Genomic DNA, 26,069 nt, shown 5'->3' with positions numbered 1-26,069 from the left:
TTCTTGAACATGGCTGACCAAAATTGTACGCATTATTCCAAATGAGATCTTACCAGTGAATTGAAGGTGCTCAGCATTTCAAAAGATTGGGCCAAAAAAGTTATGATTGTAAGAGCTGTGGAGAAATTAGTCTGTCCCACCTTGTGGCCAACTCTGGCTTTTTTGCTTGTATTTTTGAAACCTATTGTTAGATTCAACAGTATTTTGTGAATGAGTCATTTGTTCTTTGCTTCTCTCATACTGCACTCAATTCACTACCTTACACTACCAGTCTTATATCATACAAACAATTACAAGTACCTCACCAGTCAAACTGATCATCAGCTGCACCATATAATCATAAACGACAGGGTTGGAAGAGCCCAACACTGTGCATCAAGCAGCATTTTCCTCTGCACTAATGCTAAAGGCATTTTATCTGTGCTTCTAGGGCAGAAGTGGGCAAACTATGGCCTATGGGCCACAGCTGGCCCGCAAGACCGTCCTGCCCGGCCCTCGAGCTCCCGACCAGGGAGGCTAGCCCCCGGCCTCTCCCCTGCTCTCCCCCCTCCCCAGCAGCCATGCAGCTACGCGGGCAGCATTCTGGGCGGCAAGGTTGCATGCTCCTGCCAAGGAGAGTGGCAACATGTCTAGCTCCGGCCGGGTGGCGTGGCTGCCAGACATGCTGCTCTGAGCGGACAGTAAGGGGACCAGGGCTGGGGGGTTGGATAAAGGGGGAGTCCCTCGGGGGAGGCATTTAGGGGACAGGGGCAGTTGGATAGGGCAGAGGTTTGGGGCGGAGTGGTTAGGAGACGGGGGGGGGTTGGATAAGCATGGGAGTCCCGGAGGTCTGTCAGGGGGCGGGGGTGTGGAAAGGAGTTAGGGGCAGTCAAGGGACTGGGAGCAGGGGGGTTGGATGGGGTGAGATTCCAGGGGTGGTTAGGGGTGGGGTCCCGGGAGGGGGTGGTTAGGGGGCAAGGAGCGAGGGGGGTTAGATGGGTCGAGGGTACTGAGGGGTGCAGTCAGGGGGTGTGAAGTGGGAGGGGGCAAATAGGGGGTGGCAGCCAGGCTGGGGAGGCAGTTTTGCAACCCTAGTGTGGCCCTTGTGCCAAAAAGTTTGCCCACCCCTGTTCTAGGGCCTCATTGCCCTTACTGATAGAAGGTGTTTTACTGAATATAGATATTTCCATATAGTTTTAAGCCGTTCCTTCTTATACGTCCATCCAGCTATTATTCTGTTAATCCCTATGGTATGAGTGTAAAATAAATATTCAAGAGATTCCTGGTTATCAGCTTGGCAGTAGTGGCACCCAAGGTAATCACTGTCTTCTCTCCTTTAGGAGAGAAACTTTTATTTTTAAAAGTAAAAGTGACTATTGCAGCGTTTTCCAGCTGTGGGTCATGCCCCCAGCAGAGGTTATGAAAGGGTGCAAGGAAGCTCAGGAGACTGTCCCGCTTTGACCAACAAAATGCTGTTCCAGTTGAAGCAGCTCCTGCATGTGACTGGCTGAGCTCGGATCCCTTTCTGGCCCTTGGTGCAGCGCTGCTCAGGTTTCGCCCAGCCACCCCAAGAGGAGTTGGCTACACCAAATTTGAGTGAGTGGCCACTGAGGGGCGAGCATGGGACATGCTTGCTCTGCAACTCCCTCCTCTGGGACTCCCACCCCTCGGGACAGCAGTCAACCCCATCACCCTAGTCAGCTCAAAGAGGGGTGCAGCATGAAATGTTTGGGAACCACGGGACTAGTGACTGGTAATTCTGGGGGAAAGCACCATAATTACAATCAACAATACTTAGCACTTACATTCTCAAAGTACTATACAAAAACACTTGATTAACTATCAAGTTGGGTTACAGTATCATTGCAACACTTCTGACAATTATTTTCCACTTAAGACTGATCTGAAGAAATTCTACACAGCTCAGTAAGGTGCTGTGCACCTTCACTCCCATTATACAATATTGTTCTTTCCAATCCCTATAACACCAACAGGAGTTTAGAGACCTCCAAACAATGCAGGATCAGGTAGTAATGTGCAAGAGTCCTAGACCTAAAAGTACACATGATTAATTTACTGGTTAGATGTGACTGACAGTCAATATTTTTAACTTGTGAAAATGAGTTATCAAACCTCATACAGCCTGGTTTACTTAGCGATTTCACACATATGATAAATCTATAGTTTAAGCAAAAGATTATTTTCTAGACAAAAGGTTTACTGAGTTTACACAGCAAAAATTCCAGTGTCTCATGGAGGAACCTTTACTTTTTTTTTTAAGTGAAATGAAAAATAATCAAAATTTAAAATATCACTGTCTGAAACCCTGTTTATCTATCTAGCTTAGAGAGGATCTATACAGATGAATAAATCCCTAATAACAATGAGGGAAACTAAAGCATCTGCAGCACAACTATAAAGTAAGTGAAGGCAAGAAGCAAAGCAATATTTTGCTTTTGGTTGATACTGTCAATTAAAACGTACATTGAAAATCAGGTAATAGCTTCTTTTTTCCAATAAATCCTTCTATTTTGCTTCATCTGGGAAAACTATTTTTATAGTCTGAACAGCTTCTATACAAACAAAAGAACAGCTAGAGTAAAAATGAAAAGTACAAAATAAATTGCCAAACCATAGTTCAGCCAGCATAGTTCAAGCTCTCGGAAATGCTCAGTTTTAAGGAAAATCTGTGTCTGTCTATATCCATCCATACACAAGCTTGTTTCTCTTAACAACAGAAGGGGAGCCAGCAAAATTTTACCTCACCCATCTTGTCTGTTCACACACACCTGGGAAGTGAATTAAAAGTGCTTTGAGAACATGAATTTTTCCATTTCCTGATTTTTTAAATTAGAATATAAATGCCTGTACAAAACCCATTGCAACATGCAGTTATATATTCACGAATATACATTAACAATTCACTACAATGCCTTTTATATTTTCAATCTCTACACAAAGTAAATTTTCTGAATTTGTTTTTAACAACTCATAATACACACTAGTTCTTATGTAAGCAGTAGGGACACTTCAGTATCTTGTAATCTGTATTTAGATATGCTCTACTATCTAGGATGCATCTCCAACAAAAATAAAACCTTAAACTGAATTTCTCAGTTATAGTTTCCAAAGTCAAACACTGCATACATCCTTGAACAATTGCTGCCAAGCAAGTTAAATCTTCCATTTAATGAAAAAGAAGTCGGGGAGAAAAAACGCAAATGCAACTGTCTGAACACCAAACAAACCAGAGTGCTCCAGGAGCCTATATGCTTTAGTAGTAAACCTGAAACTCTTAACATTTAGCAGTTTAATCCTACAGTCCACTTCCCTTTGAGCAGAGCTTCTCATTTCTTGAAAATGGCTGTAAACAGAGAAAGGGAGGAGCCACAGTAGTTTGCCAAGTGAAGCAGAAACTTTGTGAGTAATTTACTAGAGGAAAAACAAGTGCAGCACACACACGCACAGAAAATACCATGCTATATGTGTTCTGCTGATAGGAGATCACAATGTTTTCACAGAGAAACAAGACAGCCCTTTTCAGTCTACTTCCTTCCTCTGAAATGTTACTTACCAACTGTGTTTGGACCTTGAAGTAAAAAGGAGTGTGCAACATGAACTGAAGGTAAGAATTTAAAAGGACTTACAACAAGCTAATGAAATAAAGTTGGGGCCACGAGAAAGTGAAAGACAAGCAGAAATTTAGGAGTAGTGGGCAAGGAGTTGATTTATAAAATCAGAACTGGGTAACAAATTTAAATAGAATACTAGTGTAAAAAAGGGAAGCTGGAGAGGAGGGCATTTGGGGAAGACAGTCAAAATACTATGTGGGGAGGACGACAGCATTTATTTACGCATGAAACTTGATCTAAAACTGAACAATAACTGCTTCAGATTTATCAAGCGAGACAACTCAATTTCAAGCATCCTAAAGACCCAATCCTACAGTCTTTACTCAGGCAAAACTCCTTTTGAAATGATCAGGTGGTTCGGCTGAATAAGGAATGGAGGATTGGACGCTATATAGTTGTATATCCAATAAGTACAGTAGTTTCTCACGTGAATAATAAACATGCTTAAAAACCAGGTGCTTTTATTTCAAAAAAGCAGTTTCTCTAGTATTTTAGACACCTTTTAACTATATATTTCCCCAGAAAGTATGTTTGTTATGGAGTTTAGAATCACTTCACTTATGTTCATTTCTAATGAGAGTTCTGTAATTTCACAAGAAAATTACTGGACCAAAAAAAAATCGCCTACAGTTCCTATAAGTATGGCATTAAATTTAACTTAATTTAAATGATATAAGCATAATGGTGTTAATCTTTAAACATTTGCAGAACCAAACATTAAATGCACAGATACAAATGGCATTCTTTTCACTATGAGACAATAGAAAGGGAAGTATTTTGTGTCTGAGGTAATTTAGTCTGGGGTAATGACTATTAGCCACTTCGAGTTAGGCACTACAAAATGGATTTCCCTGGGAAACCCGCGTCTATACATAGCTCCACTGTAGTCAGTGGGGCTCCACCTGGGTGCGGGGGTAGACTTGGGTGGATCCATTTGCAGTGTCTAGCTGTCAGTCTGTAAAATTAGCTGAACCTACTCACTGAAAATGTAATGAGTTAACTTGTGGTTGCTGTCACTAGCAATATTTTCAACATATTTAAAATAGTGTACAGTTCCTGTACAAGAAACTAGACTGCTTTAGATTTGCAAGGATAATATCAAGCTTTAAGAGACAACTTAAACAAAACTAAGATACTGTGTACCATTGTAATGTTGTAGCTTATGAACACACTAAAGGAAAAAATACAATCAACTAGGAAAATAAGACTACTTTAAAACAATGATGAAGAAAACTAGGATTAAACAATTATTAAATGTTTACTTTGTTCTTCAGCTGGGGAAAAAAAGTTTTTCTGAGAAAAGTCCGTTCCTATAGGTGAGTTAAGAGATTCATTTTCCCAATTCAAAAGATTTTATTTTTGGATTGATTCTTGCTGCAGGAGCGTGATGGATACAGGTAATTGAAAATACAAACACACCCACTAACCAGCAGCAATAGGTATGGGGATTAAACCTTATAGACTCAGAGTCAAATTCTGTACAACTCCTTTGACACTTCAACTGAATTACACCTGTGAAGCTGAGAGCCAAATGTGGCCCCATTGTATTTACAAAACTCATATTGTGTAATTCAATCCAAGGCAGTTCATTCAGTTAAACATGCTGTCTAGTGACATTCATTTCAATTGTGAAATCTTTATTACACATTTGATTAATCTTGTCTTTCTTTAATTTCTTTTTAGAACCTGTGCTTATGTGTGTTCATACTCTCTCCCTAATACATTAAAAACAAAGAATTTAAACTAATGCTGAGTATCTAACTATTCCTCTGTGCGTTTGACATATAAGATCACTCCCGGACAGATCAACACTGAGAGGACAGATGTCAGCAATCTTTAAACAGACCTCCCCATTTACTTCAATGGGGAGTTCTGCTTAAAAACTGATGGTACAATATATTACTGTGGGAATACCAGTGCTGATACCACAGCCATGGATATTTTCATTTTTACAATGTTAGAGGGAGATTATTTCCATACTTTCGCAAACTCACAGCTTCTGTTTCAGTTTGTTTTAGATTAAAACTGGTTTTAGTAGAAAAGTTATTCTTATGTTTATTAAGTATGGAGTAGCTGGACAAACTCTTGCGTACGGGGTTTTTAAAGAGTTTAAAGATCAGGGTTCCTTTTAAAGAATTCAAGCAATTCAGGAAGACGAAGGGTGAATAATTCTTACCGTTCTGGAATGAAATGAGACTGTCCTGATACCCGGCTCTCATAACATTACAATGTGTATTTAGTGTCAATGTACACATTTCTTGATTTTATTTGAAGTGCTGTCTTCAGTATTTTCTTGATGCTGAAAATTATAAGGATCTTCTATGTATATTCTCTCTGAGTTAGGAAAAGTAGATACTTGACACATGCATCTCAGAGATGTTTTTCAAGTTGCGGGATATCTTACCACTGGCCTAATAGCCACCTGTTCCCACCTCCCATTCTGATCTATCTTGGCCTCATGGCTGTTTCCTTACCATTTTCTGATGGGGAAATCATTCTCTTATTTATGCTGACTCCACCATACAAAATACTACAGTCCATTCTCTATGTTACTTCTACTTTTTAAAATTCATCTTAAAACTTCCATTTTTGTCCAGCTTATTTCTGGTTCCCTCTGTACTGTGTTTGTTTATTAAGGGTGCTGCGTAATAATAGTCAAATGCATTGTACTATATATCTGTTGGAGCTTATTTCTGAGAAGTATAGCTTGTGTATTAACGTCTGTTGTGTGCCCTATAACAAACTAGTCATTATTTCATTGTATTATTATTAAGAATTCAGCACATGTACTAAAATTCTTCAAACATAATTTTGGGCCATAAATAATGTTCTTCTAGACTAAGAAGAGCCCAGGCATTTTAGCCATTTATAGCACATAAAATGATCACGTGTGGTGTCTGAGATGTTTTCTTCATGCTCGAATCTATTTTATTTAGAATTTAGAACATGAACAATTTATTTACTTTTGCTATTTCTCTCCCTTCAGAAAAGCTGGTAACCAGAAGAGAAGATAGAAAAGTTAAGATCACTATGTGGCACTGTGAAGCTTTCAATAGTACCAAGAACAGCGAGAACCAGCATCTCTGCCATGACTTCCATTTGGTTCTTTTCATCTTTTCCCTACTCTACCTCATCATCTGTTTTCCAGTTGGCCTTTGTTACAATGCCCTGCTTGTCCTAGTTAATCTCTGTAACAAAGCAACTATGACAATGCCGGATGTTTACTTTGTCAATATTGCAATTGCTGACCTCATCATCAGTGCGATGGCACCAATGTACCTTCTAGGACCTGCCAATACAAAATGGGTCATCTGGAATATTAACAATGAAGTTTATATTACATTACTCATTTTATTCAATGTTTCATCTTTAGTTATCATGTACTCTACTACATTGCTCAGCCTGGACTACTACATTGAACGTGCTTTACCAAGAACTTATATGTCAAGCGTGTACAACACAAAACACGTCTGTGGGTTCATCTGGGGAGGAGCTATGCTTACAAGTTTTTCATCTCTCTTATTCTACATCTGCAATCATGTATCCACTAAAATAATTGAATGTTCCAAGATGCAAAACAAAGAAGCAGCAGATGCCATTATGGTTTTTATCGGGTATGTCGTACCAGCTCTTGCTGTACTGTATGCATTTGTGTTAATTTTGCGAATACGTCATGAGGCTACACCACTGGACCAAGACACTGGAAGATTAGATCCTTCAGTGCACAGGCTTTTGATTGCTACAGTCTGTACACAGTTTACATTATGGACACCCTACTATGTAACTCTTTTGGTAAACACATTTATTAATGTGCAAGGAAAACTTACAGATGAGAATTACATCCGAATATTACGTTTTATGAAGGATTTATCAAAATTGTTGGCTTTCTCAAGTAGTTTTGTAATGCCTCTACTCTACCGATATATTAACAAAAACTTTCCCCACAAATTACGACAGCTGCTTAAAAGAATACACTGTGGAAATCAAGGATGTTCTCATGAACGCACAGTAGTACAGCAAGTTATGACGTAGGTATGAAAGAATCTCATGGTGCTCAATTACTGCAGTACTTTGTATACTGTACTCAGTATGTGACAATATTTTGTTGATTCTTAAAGATCATTTATATGGGAGCACCTAGCAAGGAGGCTTGAAAAGAGCTTCCATTATAACTAAATGATTTACAGTTTAAACCTACAGATAGTAAAAATGGGTGCAAAAAATCTCTTAAGCGTCTGTCTACATGTTATAATACCTGTGTTTTCCAGTATTTTCAATGCACTGAGTCAGTTAAAAAGCATAAGCTTTGTCTTCACAGTTCTAATAATCTTGTCTGAAGAAATCACTAAGGGGTTAAATGAAGCCTTGATTGAATACACAGCACTTTGTTATCTTATACAGGAAAAAGTAGTATTTTACTCTCCATATAAAGGAACACAATTGTTTTAATTTTAAAAGTAGAGGTATTCTTGGTGGTGGTGAAGACAGCATCTTTTCAATGAAGATGATCTCTGTTAAAGATCAGACTGTTCAACTATATAAGTTTTAATAGTGAAGTGTTAATTATGGGTTACTTTAGTATTTAGTTAATTTGCTTCCTCTTCCTTCCCCAAAGAAGGGAAGAAGAACCTAAAATGCAATTCTAAGAGAGGATATTCTTATGCAGACTTAGCTACATTTTAATATCTTTGACAAATCAAATTTTCCTAGATGTAACAATTAACAAACATACATTTAAGTCTTCATTGCTCTCTGTGTATCATAAAAACATTTCAGTGATTCAGAAATATTTATTAACTATTTTAAGGGAATGAAGAGACATTTGCTCTGCATATTAAAACGAAGGATACAATGGTTCATGAAGTTAGAGTGAAAGTAAAATGTACATGGTTGAAGAATGTTTGGCTAAGTGTTATGGTCCATAAAAGTTCATGTAACTAGAATGAATTATTTTAAACAAATAAATATGTTTCTAATGAACATTTTTCATTTTTAAGGGATATGCTTGTGACAGTAATAAACTGAAGTCTCTTTAATCATGGGACATTGTTAAACCTGCAGGAGGAGGGAAGCTTTCAATGTAGGTATTGTTTCAAAGTGGGCAAGAACCTGGAGCCCTTTGTAAGGCTTATAAGTTACTATTTTCCTTGAACAGAACAATGTGTTGCTTCCTTTAAAATGTGTCAGACTGTAAGTAGTCTCTCTTAAGATAGGTTTAGTTATCACTGTCTTACTTTTTAAGTACCAAAATTCAAGCACTTGAAGTGACAGGAAATGTAAAATGATGCAGAATGAAAAGAAAAATTCTATAGTTTCTAGTATTATTAAACATACATTTTTAGCTTCTAAATTTAACCAGTTGAAATTGCTTTGTTTACATAAGCAAGAATAATTTGTATTTTATTTAATATAGAATCAGCCAAGTTATACATAAAAGAAATAAGGAAAATAATCCATAATAGGAGTAATATTTAAAATGGGTATTTATGAATTCAAACCAGCACGTTTATTTGCTTAATATTTCGTGGAACTCCTTGCAGCGTGACTCCAGAATGCACTGTATCAATTGAATTTTTTTAATTTACAATGGTGATGAAGAAATTCAGTGCAGATTGCCAAATTTTACAGTTGAGAGAGTATTTGAAAAACAGAGATAATGCAAACTGAAACAGTGGAACCTCATTGATCTACACAAACAGGGGAGTGCAAATTAGAGAGCTTTGGAGGCTGGGAAACATTCGAGGAAAGCATCTGATCCAATAGTTAACTATTGCCCTCCCTTTGGGCACAGACAGCAGAGAAGCCAGAAGATGAACTGGTACTCTTCTACTGGCTTGTGGGGAACATGGCATCTACACTGGCCCTGTCTCAACACAGTAACTTCTAAACCAATAGAATTCTGCTAAATTGCAAAATTAAAATTCCACATTAGTGTGTATTTACAAAAAGCAACAAAGAGTCCTGTGGCACCTTACAGACTAACAGACGTATTGGAGCATAAGCTTTCATGGGTGAATACCCACTTCATCAGATGCTTGTCTATTTACAGTTTACCAAGGTGCAGGTTAGCAGATTCTGCTGCAGAAGAAATAAGGAGAAAAAATAACTTTGAAACCCTTTTAGTTATTAATAGTACCATTTCACCATACTCTCTGTCTCCCATTTTTTGTCTGTTTCTGTACAGATTACAAACTATATGAACCAGGAAGAGTGAGCTCACAATCTATTTACCACTTCTTTTCCCTCCTCCCCTTCAGTACTATTCCACTCAATTCTCCACACACCTGTCTCTACTTCTCCTCTCTGGGTAGTAATTTATTCAGCTCTCCCATGAACATGTTCTTTTTGGTATCTTGTTCTATATTTTTAATAATTGCTTATTTTAATTAAAACTTTGCTCAAAATAATTTTACTCTTAATTCCCTGTATATTAAACCATTTGAAGGACTATTCAACTCAATCATATTGATCCCTTTCATAGGTTCGGTGTTGGTTAGCTCACAAATATCTCCCTCCTACCAGCTGATGGAAATGAGTCTGATCTTTCCCTGTTACTGTGTCTGATTTACATTTCACCTAATTTTGAGCCAATACACCCCTTCAAGCCATATGATCATTCATGCTCTTCATATATCATGTGCCCTGAATCTCACTAAATATTATCTACTGTAATAAACAGAATACTGTAACAGTAATCTCTCAAATCTCTTTTCTGACCAGCATATCAGACAGCCGTTAAATTTTGCACATGTTCAGTATCTTCCTTTATGTTTTCCAGTATTATGGAACCTCTCAGTGTCACAGCATCAAAAATCTTGCCTTTATTTTAAATGTAAATTATGAAAGAGTAGAGAGATTTAAAAGTGAGCTCTGCACTACCTCATTAGCAACTTCTTTTTAGGATGGAAAGCGCCAATTAATAAGCATTTATCTCCTCCACTAAATAAGTTTTGCTATGTTGCCAAATTTCATCATGCTCCACTATCTCATCTTCTTGAAACTTATTTCTGAAGTGGAACTCTCTCAAATAATTTCTCTGAAAACACTGTCATAGGGACACAAATGCATCTTTCTTTTTGCCATAGCAACTGCATCCTCTCACAGCTCAGGCTTAATTCAATACGAGACGCTCTTTCCCAAGAGCTTGCTGGCTCTGTTCAATCAAGTGCTACTTGTCCTAAAGAGTCCAGACTAGTTGCCTGAGAAACTGCTAACTTTCTTTGCAGCATTTCTAAAGTCATTAAACTTTATTCCATTAAATTTACTGTAGATCTCTTTTAAGCAACGGCACAGCGTTATGGGCACAGAAAAAGATGGAGGCAATTTGGGGGACAAGGTGTGGCAGGACACAAGATTCTTGGTGGCTCTACCCCTAGGGTCCCATCCCTAGTTGGAGTAGTTGTGGCAGGGGAGCCTCCCTTGCTTCCCAGAGACAGGAGAGGCAACAGACATGCACACACCCCCTCTCAAAGGTAGTAAGGGTGGCAGCAGATGTTCTCTCTTTTTTTTTTTTATTAAAACAGTGGGCACTAGTACTTAACCTAGCATCTGAGATGTTTCAGCTTGGGTGAGTAGGTGGATGTGTACACCAGATCCACTGCACTTTCTGCTTCTGGTGGTAGGTCTCCCCAGAACAATAGGTTTTGGAGTTAACATCACATTGAAATGAACGGAGCACCTCGTACCTCTCAGAGCTGTTGTTTCAGGCAGTCTGCAGACTTCACAGCACCAGTTGCACTCAGTTTGCGAGGGCCTATAGTGCCTGTGCTTTAACCTGGCTCTGTATGGGCATTTTTAGAAATCATCTGTTTCCTTGTCTACTCTGAGTACTTGTAACAATTGCAGGATAGCCTTCTTTAATTCCCACCCACAAGTAAACAGATAATAAAACTTCTCTTATATCCATCTAGCAGAATAAACTCTCCTCTTCTTAACAAAAGGAAATCCATTTCTTGAAGGGAAACATTAAACCCAGCATTTCTGTCCTGTAAAAGTTGTTACTGAAGTGCAGTCCAGCATCCAGGGAAGCTGAATTTCTAGAAAGAAGGAAACTGGCTTTACCTGGTGTGACTCTAGAGTCACGCCAGATTGATTGCCTCTTTAAAACACACCTCTAGAATGTTATACCTGTCTTAGAGAGTTAGCGACATTGTCAATTTTAACTCTCACTATTTGCTTTCCTTGCTCACATAATTAGGGTGACCAGATGTCCCATTTTTATAGGGACAGTCCCGTTTTTTGGAACTTTCTCTTATATAGGTGCCTATTATCCCCCAACCCCTGTCTCGTTTTTTCACAGTTGCTATCTGGTCACCCTACACATAATCTTACCAGTAATTTTCACAAACATGCAGCCTCTTCATTTGCAAAGTATAAAATGCCACGTTAATTTCTTTGTCCTTTTCCACTTACATGAAATTCCCTGCTTCACACTATTGGTCTTTTATAACCTCCCTTCAGATTATAATTTCTTGCCACTTTTAATTTACTAGAAAATTTTATTTTCATGTTTCATTTTGCTCTTCTACTCTTTCATGTGGGGCCTCACACTTTATCCGTGGTACCATTCACTGTGTTTTAGCTTCACTAGCTTCTGTTTTGTTGTCTTTTTATGACATTTTAGTTTTATTGGAATGATTTGTCATTGTAATTCAGTGCTGTCCAGTACAATGGAAGATGATGTTTTTATGAGGGGAGGGGGAAGATCTAATCAGTTTTCTTCAACATACTCTACAAATCTGAAGACTGTTTTAAAGTCCTAGTTTGTGTATGTGTGTGCACCTGAAGTTAAGTATTTTTGCACATATCCTCAAATATTTTAAATATGAGGAGATCATCAACTGATTCCCCTCCCCACCCCCCCTCATTTTTGTTTCTGGATTAGACTGGGTTGTTATTTTCAATAGCGAGCATGATCTTTTGGCTGCTCAATAGACACTATGACATGCAACTGAATTTGCATGCACTCTCCTTGAATATTAGATCAGTAGTGATTTTTAAAAAATAAACATTGAAGTAAATATCCAAATGAGCAACAACTTTGTAGTGGTTATACACATATAAAAATATATGAGCACGTACATTAGAAACTGTCCTTGAGGGAAAATTAAATATGGGATAGTGAAAATATAAGGAGTTTTATGAACAAATCCTTGATATGACAACTTCTCAAAACATAGCAAACACCAGTAAATCAAAAGTGGGGCCTTTCCATTTCAATGCCTGAAGGTTTCTGATTGCTTTGTAAATATAAGCCAATCTGTTTTGCATTTGAATTAATATTGGTAAAGTACTGTATATATGCAGATATAAGTAGCCTGCTGATGTAAAAAAATTTGCAAAGAATTTATTAAATTATTTCAAAAAAATGATACGTCTATCACCATTTAAATGTAAACCTCTTTCAATGATTAAAGTGTACTGTATAAATTTCTATTTGCATACGCTGTACATTAGAAAGTCAGCACAAGAAAAGTGCCATTATTAACAGTATTATTTTCTCCCAGAGTTTAGTATTTTTGAGTTGATTTATGGTTTATAGCCTCTCTGCTTTCAGAAGAGCCAATTATGTCAAATCAATAAACTAACAAAATTGTTCACCTCTGCATCTGCTTATATTATTACTACCACTGGTTTTCAGACTGATTTGTGTTGGCTAATTGATGAAATCACTAGCTTCCATACTTTCCATTTGAGAACCAAACTCATTTTTACCATATAATTATAAAATAAATTGACTGGAATATAAATATTGTATTTACATTTCAGTGTATAATACATAGACAAGTATAAAGAAGTCATTGTATGAAATTTTAGTTTGTACTGACTTCGTTAGTGCTTTTTATGTAGCTGGTTGTAAAATTAGGCAAATATCTAGTTGAATTGGTGGACTCCCTGGAAGACCTCCGCATACCCCCAGGGATACGTGTACCCCTAGTTGAGAACCACTGCTCTACTAGTCTAAATAAGAGAGCCAGCACTCAAGAACAAATTCACTGAGCAATATATTAAAGGCTGTTTCAGATGATCCATCCTGTGTTTATCTATTGAACTTTCCATTTCCACTGGTACACAACAAAAAGACAATCAGTGTTCATCATTTTGCTTTATACACTACAACCCTTTTTGTTGAAAAGGTTTCATGTTAATGAAGACAGCCTGTTGTTTATAAATTAGTTTAACTGGCTGAACTCTGGACCTGATCTCATTTACACTAGTGTAAATCAGTAGCGAGTCCACTGAAGTCTTCTGAATTACGCCGGTATAAAACTGCTGTATGAGAGTTCCAAATCAGCCCTTCTGGGTGCACAGTTCCAAGATCCTATTTGCTTGCTGGATGTTAACTCTCATAGACTTCAGGTGAGAGTTACTAGTATTCTGAGGTGGGAGGACAAAATCATGGGAGTTGTTTGTTTCAGAGTGCAGTGAAAATACGCCAGGTGACTATATTTGAAAATCCTGGGGGAAATAATTAAGCTTTTTAAAAAAAACAAGACTCAGTTAAATGGGGTTGTACTATGTATGTTTACTAAGAAAGAGTGACAGTAGTACAGTGACTAGGTGTGGAGCCAAATACTGCTCTCATACCAGTACAAATCCTGAGTGATGCCACTGACTTTATTGGAATTAAATAATATTGACAACAGTGAAAGGGAGAGCACAATTAGGGTCTTGGCTTCTCAGGAATTAATAGTAGGACTGAGACTAGAATTCAGCTAATCACTTTTGCCTCAATATATGCAGCTGAAAAGTGAGTAAAACACATGCCTCAAATATGTGCTGTAAAGTTAAAAGCTTTGCAAAAATTAAATAAGTGCAAATTATTGCTACTTTCACTATACAATGCCAGGTTCATCTATGAATAAAAGCAATCAAATTTATGTCAAACAACTGCAATATTAGATTGCCATGTAGCACATTAATTTAAGACTGAAATAGCTCATGTATTATAACTTATTATTTTTAATTTTTCCATTGTCCACCAATCAAAGCATTTCAACGTATTCAAAATGTTATTTTTCCATATATAGAAAAATGGGCTAAAAAAGGCATTTTCCCTTTTTTATTTTTAATGTTTCATTATTTGTAATGTCCTCATAAAAACTGGAAATAGAACCACTTTTCTTGTTTATTTTCTTCATTTACATATTTCGTACAACAGAAGCAATAATATTTCCCTTATACTTTTCTCTGGGTTTGAGTACCACATCTTTAATTACATCAACAAGAATGCTCAAAATTTTGGAGATAATATGTATTAACAACTTTAACCCTAGCAGGTGCAGTTCCCACATTATTGCATGTCACACCCAGAGACTGATTTTGAATGTACTAGTTTCTCATAAGAAGATTTGTAGTTTTAAAAAACAAAAATATACTTAAAATAATGTTTACCATTAAGAGTACTTTGAAACTGTAACCAAACACTGACAAGAGTAAAGTGAATCAGTTCAGCCTGGCTTTTAAAGCATCTGAGGGCTTATTACACAGGAGATTAAAAAACAGCAGTGGGGGCGGGGGAATCAGTGCCAATATGGAGTCCTGGTGGGAGAAAAGAGTAGGGAGGTTTACAGGGAGCAAAGTGCAAAGTTGAAACCTGCAAAGTTCAATACTGGAACAACTTTGTTTAACACATGGCTAAAATGTTCAAATCTGGATGGCTAAAATCAGGCTTCCAAATACATATTAACCACCCAAACAGAAGTGGCCTCATTTTCAGAGGTGCCGAATACCCATAAATCCCAATGAAGTCAACAGAACGCACTGGGGTGCTTCACCTCGGAAAACCAGGCCCCAGTTTATTTAGTTATTTAAACACAAATTTAGACGTCTTATTTTAGGTATCCAGGTTTGACAATTTCACCCAGTTTAAACTAATCTTGAAGCTGGTACAATCTGTTGCATTTTGAAATTAGTTGGCGAGAGTTACAGAGAATGAGCCCTTTTTTTTTTTAAACACAAGTTTTGTTTCAGTATTAATATGAAATGTTTTTTAAAAAATATTCAAATTAATTTTAGAATTAGAGCTAAAGAAATGTCAAGGTCTTGATTGAAAACTCTTTAGAAACTCCACCTTGTGGTCACCTGCTGAATATTCCTACAGTTCACTGTAGCAGTTACTTTTATTTTTAAATTATATTTTATTAAAGTAAACTGTTAAAATAGTCTACACTAGATTCTCACTAAATCTAGATTAGACATATAAATGGTTCTGCACACTAGAATAGGATTGCCAATTTTGGTTGGACGTATTCCTGGAGCTTTCATCACATGACAATCTTTAATTAAAGATTAATCTTGAATTTCTGGAGACTCTAGGACAATCCTAGAGGGTTGGCAACCTACAGTAGAGGCTCATTTGTAATAAGGGAATAAAGGAAATCAGTTGTTGGAAACCATGGTTGTCCAAAAACTGTGCTACAGCCTTGGACAAAGCCAGACTGTGGAAATAAAGTTACATCTCAACTACAAGACCACATAGCATTTAATTATGTTGGGGAACAACTCTGCTGTAACCACATCCGTCAACATGATTGGTGTAGAAGATTCAAGCCTTGAAAGACCTCTCCTAAACGGGTCACATGGGCATTTGGAAATAACCAGATACAGGTCTGTCACAACTTAAACGTATTTAACATGCGTGATTTCAGCTTTATGCTGAAGGGCCGGAGTCTGGGGGGCGTGGCCTCAAGTGGAGGGGGCGTGGCCTCAAGATTTAAAGGTCCTGGGGCACCTGCCTTTAAATCACCCAGGGGGCTCCCAGCTGCAGAGGTGGCTGGTAGCCCCTGGGGTGAACTAAAGGGCCCGAGACTCCAGCCACCGTGGAGCTCTGGGCCCTTTAAATGCCAGCCCCAGCCGGGCTGCCAAAGCTGTGGGCAGGATTTAAAGGGCTCCTCCGGGCGGGAAGCCCGGTGGAGCCCTTTAAATCCTGCCCGCAGCTCTGGCAGTGGGGCCAGGGCCAGCATTTAAATGGCTCCACCGGGCTCCCTGCCGCGGCGGAGCCAGGGCCAGCATTTAAAGGTCTTCAGTGGGCTCCCCACTGCGATGGGAAGCCCAGCAGAGCCATTTAAATCCTGCCCACAGCTCTAGCGGCATTTAAAGGGCTTCTCTGGGCTCCCCACGGCGGCGGGAGCCTGGAGGAGCCCTTTAAATGCCACCCGAGCCCTGCTGCTGGAGCTGCGGGTGGGATTTAAAGGGCTTAGTGATATAATTTTCAGTATACATTGTTTTCACTTTATGCAATAACCGCAGAACGGAACCCCCGTGTATGTTAAGACTTGCCTGTACATTACTATAGCAGCATGAATAAAATGTTCTGCAGGTCAAAACAGAAAGAGAGGAATTAGTACTCCTATGTTTCTAAAGTAAATCCTCCACTTCCCACCCACTGTGGGAACTTAAGGTCCTCTGTGATATATTAAAATAATAAAATGCACTATTAGTTCAAGTCATTAAGCAAAGAAAGGGCATCTGCAACAGAAGATAAATGTACTAAACGAGGTCTGAGAGAAGAAGGTAATAAATACAAGGCCAACAGCAATCATGTTAAAACGCACCATTTGGAAAAAAAAAGATTTAAGGTTGTTTTTTTTTTAAAGAAGAAAAGGATAGATAGATTGATATTCTATGAGAGTGAATTCCGTACATTAGGGGCCATCACAGTCAAAGAATAATTGCTGATTAAAATACTACAGTACCACTGAATCCCCAAAAGGCAGGTGGTGTCTGAGCACAGAAACCAATCAGAAAGAAACACAAGAAAGAGGACTTGCATACAGCCAGGGCCCACATCACTGTGGGCTTTAAAAACCCAGTCAATGCAAAAAACACAGAGAAGGCATCATTTGATTATAGTTGCTCAAAACCATGTGAGCCAACATTTCAGCACAAAATAAGGAGCACTGCTATAAGCTCTCCTGGGAGGAAATGAAAATCAAGTATTTTAGGCATGAGGGCACACACATTGCTGTTGCAAGGATGAGATGAATAAGGGTCAACCCTCCCGTAAAAAAACAAACCTGAAACAGATAGATTTCATGGAAAGAACTTGAATGAGTAACAGCAAACTATTTAACCTGACTTACTATTCAGCAGGAGATATAAATTAATATACAGGAATCCAAAAAATTCAGGGGTTTCTTGCACCTTCCTCTGAAGCATCTGGTGCTGGGCACTGCTGGTGACAGAATGCTTGGCTAGATCAACCCTGAGGTTTCTGTTCCAGAATAACAATTCCTGTGTGTGCACCGGTATAGTTAAATCAGTGAAACCTCCCTGGCACAGAAACTCTTAAATCTGTTTCAGATCATCAAAAATCAATTTAGCTTAAATAATATTTTTACAGATTTATATTAAATCTATATAGGGCACGCAATCCAAAATCATGTCCGCACATGGGGTCTGCTTGGATTTAACTAGACCAATTTATAAACTAATGTAGTTAAATCAGTGCACAAACTGTGCGTATCGCAGGCCGAGGTGTAGTAATATGTTCTTTAATACCTGAAGGAGTTGGATAGCAAACACTTGCTGAGACAGGATTGCCTAAACATGGTCAGTGAATGATTCCTCTGAACAACAATTCTCCATTAGTCAATCAGATACAGCAGTCAACAGAAAGCACAAGCATGGCAATCTCTTGGCATATAGTCAACGCATACATATTAACCCCCTCTTAATCTATTACTGTAGTAGTTTTATCTTTCTTCCTCTTGCTGATTAAATAGCAGCCTGAGAAGCAAAAAAATAAATAAATAATTGAAAAAGCAAAATATATCCTTAATCACCTGTTAAAAACAAGTTCGTCAAGTATCTCCAGTCTTCTCTTCAGCCAAGAACATAGCACTTGTTCCTGTCCCAACCACAGGATATTATTAAGCATATAGCAGTAGTAGGGTGACCACCTATCCTGAACTGGGCAGGACAGTCCCAAAATACAGAGTTTAAGTCCTGGTCCTTACCTGAATGACTCTGGGACAGCATTTGTCACGGATTCTCTGAAGTACTGCTCCATGTCTGCCTAAGGCTCACAGGCAGCATCAGCCTCTTCCTGGAGGGGGGGTGGGATGGGGAGATGGACCTTAGCCTCCCCACCACCACAAGGCCCCACCCCTGCTCTTCCTCTTCCCTCCAAGGCCCCATCCCCTGCCAAGGCTGGAAGCCAGAGCTGGGACATGGTAAGAGCCACCCAGGGAGCCCCAGACCCTACACCTGCCCTGGGAGGCATGCCCCAGGGGGTGGAGACATGGGCCAGAGGCTGCTCTCAGGCATCCCACTCCCTGGCCCAAGGTAAGTGGAGGGTGCGGGGCTCCCCACAGTGGCCCAAGCTCCCTAGGCAGCTCTTACCACAGCCTGACTCCAGCTTCTCACCTGGCCAGGGGGGCAGGACCTCAGGTGGAAGAGAAGTAGCAGAACCAGGGCCTTAGAGAAAGAGGAGAGGCAGGGGTGGGGCTCCTGCACCTGTCCCACTTTTGCCTTTTGAAAAGGTGGTCATCCTAGGCAGTTGTCATGGGAAACTTTAAAGCTATTGTGGTACACAGGCACAGTGATTCTTAATTACACTGATGCCTCAAAAGAGCAGGAATATATGGTATGTTAAATCAACAGCAGTAACAGGCAAAGCAGCCTAGGGGAAGGGGACGAGGAGCTCATATTTCTCATGTATTCTGGACCAGAGTTAGCCACTTAATAACAACCACCAATTTCAAGCTAGCCAATCCAACTCTAACCATATCCATAACCCTGCTGCCTGCCTTGGTCATCTCTCCACTTGATGATTCCTGCTTGGTGTAAGCAGGAAGATAAACAAAGACATGTCATCAAGCTGAGTGTTAGGCCATACTTTGCTCAGCAAATTAACAGTTACAGCTATAGGCCACAAAAGACTAGAGGACAGGTGAACAAGCCAGAACTTTCCATCTCTCTGCTAGCTTTTACTGACTATGCCCCATTGCATCCGCTCTTAAGTGGATGAGAATAAAGAGACAGCAGGCTGCGATAGTGATAGTGTCACACTCTTATTAGCAGTACTGAGCTGTATTGGATATAGGGAGGTAAGGGACGTGATCTGTTTCTCTCAGATTGGATGATATCAGTGCATACTGTCATAAAGGAGATGATTGTCTGAAATGAAAATAAACAAAGAACAAATGTAGCAGTCTGTTTTAATTAGAATAATAACTATAAGTTATCTGCACCATGTACTTTGCCATATGAACATGGGGTTTTTTTGTTTGTTTTTTGTCAGATTTCATCTGCAGCTGGCTGTTTGCCTTCTACACTACTTAGAATTCTAAATCACCTGCAATCCACAGAGCTTTAATAATTACCACTGAACCTGACAACTGCTAACTACTGCAACTTCCACCTCACCTGCCTCCACTCTACCAAAAATACTATCGCTAACAATTTGTCTTACATGTATCAAGAGAGTTATTCACTTAATCAACATAATACTAAAGTTATGCATCATCCTACACATACAGCTTCTTAGCCAACATCTTTTGCAAGTTAAAAGTAATCAGCCCTCATATATATATATAACTAAACAATCAAGTTTGTTCTCTTATTACAGTCAGATGACCGCATCCTGTGATCATTAAAGTGAATCATAGTGAGCTGATTTACTGTTTGAGGGAAGACACAACTGAGAATGACATTTTCTATCTCCTCCTCTTTGAGTTTCCATTGTCAATGTGATACAACAGTTATGGTGACTAATTGTTCATGAAATGTAAGGCATCATGCAAATTTATACTGATTATGATTTATCTTTGTTCAAAGGTCTTTACCATTATCACAGATGGGCAAGTCAGATTTGTTTGAAATGCAACATAATAAGTATACATTCAGCACCCAAGAATTGCAGCTATTTATATGGGAAGCAGTGTGGTATACGGAAATGAACATGGAGCTGTGATTCAAGATCTTCTGATATCTAATTGCACTAATTGCACCACTACCACTGATGTATTCTGTGATCTCGGGGAAGTCGCCAACATCTCAATTACAGAGTTTCTTCTTCCCTCAGGAATGTTATCAGAATTAGTTAATATTTGCATAGCACCTGAAAATATAAAGTACTACTTAAGTGCCTGCTATCATCTGAAATCAACTGCACAGTATTAGAAGCATTACTGCTCTCATAAGACAATTTAATAATAAAACCTACTATATTCCGTAATTCAAAATACAGGGTATATTTTTGTAATGATTATAAGTTTTAAGAGGGAGTTTTTTAAAACTATCTTCTTCTCATCCCAAAGCATCTTTACAGACATGAGGAGCAGTACAGCATTGCCATTCATTCTTGTCCATACCTATTTCTCCATTAATAATAGCCTAGTCACATCCACGCATACAATGTCATGCCATCTAGTAGGTGGTTGGCCTCTAGCTCTGCCAACAGTGCTTACATTTGCATTATTTTCTTTGGCATCCTATCATGTTTGTCTGCTACAGTGTCTCCAACATCGTAAGCCTTTCAGCTGCGGTCAGTCTCATACCCTGATTTCACATGCTACTCTCCTAACTTATTCATTTGTCTTAAAATCATTCCACTTTGTACCTGCCATCTTCTGATGAACTCTCATCTCTACTGCCTCCAGCTTTCTCATGTCTGTTTCTTTCAATGTAACTACATCTCTAGGCCATTAAGATACTGTTAATATGCTGATAAATGTTCACTTTGGTACCAAATATAATGTTATCAGTCCCCACAATCACATCAACTTCTATGCATCCCTTGCAACTAAAGCACTTCTCCTTTTAACCTCATTCTTGATGGAACCATTGGCACAGATTAAGCTTCCTAGGTACACATACACATGCAGGCAAGATAATGGAGCAGCTGATACAGGACTCAATTAATAAAGAATTTAAGGATGGTAATGTAATTAATACAAATCAACATGGGTATATGGAAAATAGATCCTGTCAACTAACTTCATACCTCTTTTTGACGGGATCAACAAGCTTGATTGATAAAGGTAATAGTGTTGACATGATATACTCAGACTTCTGTAAGGCATTTGACTTGGTACAACACATTTTGATTAAAAAAACTAGAATATAAAATTAACATGGCACAAATTCAATGGATTAAAAACTAGCTACGTGATAGATCTTAAAATGTAATTGTAATGGAGAATCGTCATTGAGCAGGTGTGTTTCCAGCAGGATTCTGCAGGGATCAGCTTTTCGTTTTATGCCATTTAACATTTTTATCAAGGGCCGGGAAGAAAACTAAATTATTGCTGATAAAATTTAGGTGAGTGGTAATGAAGAGGACAGGTCACTGATTCAAGTGTCATCTGGATTGCTTGGTAAACTGGACACAAGCAGACAATTTGTGTTTTAATTCAGCTAAATGTAAATGTATATAAGTAGGAACAAAGAATGTAGGCCATACTTACAGGATGGGGGACTTTACCCTTGGAAGCAGTGACTGAAAAAGATCTGAAGCTCATGGTGGAGAATCAGCTGAACATGAGGTCCCAGTGTGAAGATGTGGCCAAAAAAGGTAATGCATTCCTGAGATACATAAACAGGGGTAACTCTAGTACAGTGGTTTTCAATCTGTGGCCCGCACAGCTGTGTGCTAAAAAAAATTCAAAATTTGCCGCTCCAGTCTGGCAGGGGGTCGGTTGACTGAGGAGGAGACTGCATCAGGCAGCCCTACTGGAGCACTCCAGCCAGCAGCGGGGCCAGTGGGTCCAGCAGGGGGCAGGAGAGTGGGTCTCTGGGGAGGTTTTGGGTGGGGTCTCTGGGCAGTGAAAGGCTCAGAGTGGGGGCCTTGTGCAGGGCACTGGACAGCATAGGCCTGGAAACTACGTGTGTGGGGGGGTGGGGGTGGGCTGTAGCACCCCCAGGTTTTACTTGGGGCTCTGCTCCTGGCCCTGCTCCTGGCTCTTTGGGGTCTCCCCCCCGCCCCCACTCAGCCTCATGCCGCAGAGCTCCACTCCTGGCCCTGCTCTGGACACATGTGTCTGTGGGAAGATTGTGGGAGGGAGGGGCGCTAGGCAAGGAGTATGTGTGTGGTATAGGGAGTCGGTGGGGCACTGGGCAAAGGGTTAGTGTGGCACGTGATCCGGGTCAGCCTTCAAGGGGAAGGGGCATGCTGGCAGTGCAGGGGTTGGCAGGCCATTGTGTGTCTGGCAGAATGGTTCTTAACCTGTGGCCCAGAATGGTGAATAGGTTGAGAACCACTGCTCTAGTAGGAGCAGAGAGGTTCTCTTACCTCTATATTTGGCTCTGATGTGACAACTAGTGGAACAGTGTGTCAGGTTCCAGTACCCACAATTTAAGAAGGATGTTGATATATCGGAGAGGGTTCAGAGAAGAGCCACTAGAATGATTAAAGTATTAGAAACCATGTCTTATAGTGATAAGCTAAACAGTTTATGCTCACTGGGTATGTCTAAACAGCAACTATACACCCATGGCTGCCCCATGCTAACCGACTTGAGCTCCAGGGTTCAGGTCATGCAACCATTTCATTGCTGTGAAGACTTCAGGGCTCGGGCTGGAGCCTGGGCTCCAGAACCCTGTGATGTGGGAGGGTCCCAGAGCTTGGGTGCCAGTCCAAGCCTGGAAGTCTACACAGCAATGAAACAGCCTCCCAACCCAAGCTCTATGAGCCTGAGTCTGCTGTGGATATTTCTTTGCTGTGTAGACACATTCTTTGAGTCTAACAAACAGAAGGTTAAGGGATAACTTGTTTACAGTCTTTCAGTATCTAAATATTTAATAATGGGCTCTTCAATCTAACAAAGAAAGGTATATCACACTTCAATGGCTGGAAGTTGAAAAAAATTCAGACTGGAAATTTATAACAGTAATTAACCAATGGAACAATTTACGAAGGATTGTGGTGGATTATCCATTACTGACAATTTTTAAATCAAGTTTAGATGTTTTTCAGATACGCTCTAGGAATTATTTTGGGGAAGTTCTATTGCCTATATTAAACAAGAGGTCAGACTAGATGACCACAATGGTCCTTTCTGGCCTTGGAATCCATAGGTTTTTAACTTGTTCTATGACTTCATTGCTAGAACAAGTAAAAACTTATTGATTCCAAGCCACTTTGTCTTCTTGGCGTTTATTGTAAGTCAAACTGACTACATAAATTTTCCAAGACAGCGAAGAGTATCATAATTAATTCAAATGTGTCTGCCAGTTTTACATCATCCACATAAGCTAAAGAGCTTAATGCTACATTCACCCCGCATCATGCCCTCCAACTTACCTATTTTTAAACCAATTTTTTGGTTGAGGAAGCGCTCCCCTTGGATCTCTGCTTCACTTTTCCTTAATTAGCCCTCAGGGTTTGCAGAGCAACATGAGGCCTATTCCTGCCATCAAAGTATAAGGGCTTGTCTTCACTAGAGTGTTTTATCTTAAATTGATCACCAATTAACTCAAGATGGTTAACACCTTCATAAAGGGTCTGGACACTCCCTAAGCTTTGCTTTACTAGTTTATTGTTCCGGGGTACACTTTACCAGTAAAACACAAGCATTTTTAGATGCCTTTTCCACAGAGCTCCAAGGTCTTGAAAGCATCTGAGGATGAACCTAGGAATCAAACCCTTTTGTGGAGTGCCAACTCCAAGACCACTGGGCCAAATTCTATGCTATAAAAATGTATATACATTTCTGTCAAGTATCAGAGGGGTAGCCGTGTTAGTCTAGAACTGTAAAACTAGCAGAGGTGCGTCTGACGAAGTGGGTATTCACCCACGAAAGCTCACGCTCCAAAACGTCTGTTAGTCTATAAGGTGCCACAGGATTCTCTGCTGCTTATACATTTCTGATTCAGGTTAAGTATGTAGGTGAAATAAGTGCTAGTGAAAGACACCAAGATTGAGTGCTCTGCAGAATAAAGTCCAGTGTTTATCCTCAGAACAGATACACAGCTAGGGTGACCAGATGTTCCGACTTTATAGGGAGAGTACCGATATTTGGGGCTTTTTCTTATATAGGCTCCAATTACCACCCACCCTCTGTCCTGATTTTTCACACTTGCTCTCTGGTCACTCTATACACAGCAAAGGCAGCAGATTTCTATTTTCTTTTCATGGCTCCACCCATGTTCTTCAGTAATAACCAGGAAGAATAATTTTAATGGGTGAAATGATAACTCAGGCTTCCTGGCCCAATAATCATCTCTGCTAAGACTATCAAAAAGGAAACCCAATTAGCAGAGTTTTTAAAAAATGCAGAAACATGCCCACTGTGCACCACCAATGTATTTGACATAGCTACTGAACAACCATTGGATGGTAACTTTCAGTTACTACCATCCTAGGCTGGATTTGAAAGACTGAAAAACTCTTCAGCCCATTACTAAAACCTTGACCCATCTACCCTCAGTTGTGTATTTTCAGAGATCTGTTTAAAAGTTAGATGCCAAAAGGTCCTGAGCAGAGCTTTCAGGTACAGTGCAAATTGGTGCTGAAACACTTTCTCCAGGCAATTTGTGATTCCAGCTTACTTTAGTTTCTGAAATCCAGAAATTTTGTTCTATTCAGCTTCTCTATATAAAATGTCCAGGCTCTGATTTTCAGCTGATTTTCTTTAAAGCATGATGAAATGCATCAGATGAGGTGCATTGTAGAAGCATAGTACTGACCAAACACAGGCCAGTGAAAGTTTTCGGTCCTGCGCAATCCCTATGCCTCTAGTCACTGCAGATTTTCAGAAGACTACCACAATAAATGTTTTTCCCTTGGATATACCGATTTGAAGGAAGATACTATGACTAACAAATTCGAAGCAGTGAGCTTGTATATGCTGGAATAAGCCAATCCTATTTTTTCCCATTTATAATTGAGGTTTTTAAACGCACTATGAAATGCTGTCACTAAGAACACTGATGCTGAGTCAGACACAAAACACATTAAGGACTCAAAATCCTGCCCTCCCAACACATAGATTCATAGATTCTAGGACTGGAAGGGACCTCGAAAGGTCATCGAGTCCAGTCCCCTGCCCTCATGGTGGGCATTACACTGGATCTTGGGGAATAAGTTAACGCATGTGCACACTGTCTGGCCTTCCAAAAAAACCAGCATCTTATGAATCAAGAAGCAGGAAAGGACCCTAAATGTTAATTTTAAGCAAGGTGATTTTTGTTTGTATTTTTTCCTTTGATTTTTTTCATTGTGTTTTATTATTTAAACCACTACACTTCTACAAATTTAATTGCAAAGGTTGGCTAATACAAGTAGGATCATTTCATGAACAGAAAAACATCCAAAAACTGAATTAGAAGCCACTGGATGGCCTCACATACTCAGAAATGCTTGGGGCAAACACTACTGGAATATCTCACTGCGTAGGACAATTTGAACTTTAAAGTCACATGATGAAGCCACTGATTTTCTAAATATGCAACGTATACAGTTTGAATAACTTAAAACTGAGTTCCTGTTTCCCCTGCACAACTGTAGGTTTT

General features: G+C 39.4%; 2 protein-coding genes across 10 annotated transcripts in view; one reads left to right on the top strand and one right to left on the bottom strand.

The window, feature by feature from the left end:
* The window catches only part of GPR146 (G protein-coupled receptor 146), a 69,223-nt gene extending 56,008 nt beyond the window's left edge, over positions 1–13,215 (top strand). For 3 of the 5 annotated variants that reach the window (XM_032794051.2, XM_032794053.2, XM_075069200.1), the window contains 2 exons: positions 3,501–3,604; positions 6,598–13,215. In XM_032794051.2, coding sequence (XP_032649942.1) covers positions 6,642–7,643 — 1,002 coding nt within the window. In that variant the 5' untranslated portion in view covers positions 3,501–3,604; positions 6,598–6,641 and the 3' untranslated portion in view covers positions 7,644–13,215. Of the gene's footprint in view, positions 1–3,368; positions 3,605–6,597 lie in introns of those variants that run through there. The other 2 variants (XM_032794054.2, XM_032794055.2) reach the window with 2 other exon arrangements.
* The window catches only part of CHLSN (cholesin), a 210,943-nt gene that overhangs the window by 106,552 nt on the left and 78,322 nt on the right, over positions 1–26,069 (bottom strand). The gene's annotated exons all lie outside the window — the stretch shown is intronic.

This window comes from Chelonoidis abingdonii, chromosome 9 (assembly GCF_003597395.2).
Source record: "Chelonoidis abingdonii isolate Lonesome George chromosome 9, CheloAbing_2.0, whole genome shotgun sequence".
Taxonomy (NCBI): domain Eukaryota; kingdom Metazoa; phylum Chordata; order Testudines; family Testudinidae; genus Chelonoidis; species Chelonoidis abingdonii.
This window is presented reverse-complemented; position numbering and strand designations above follow the sequence as displayed.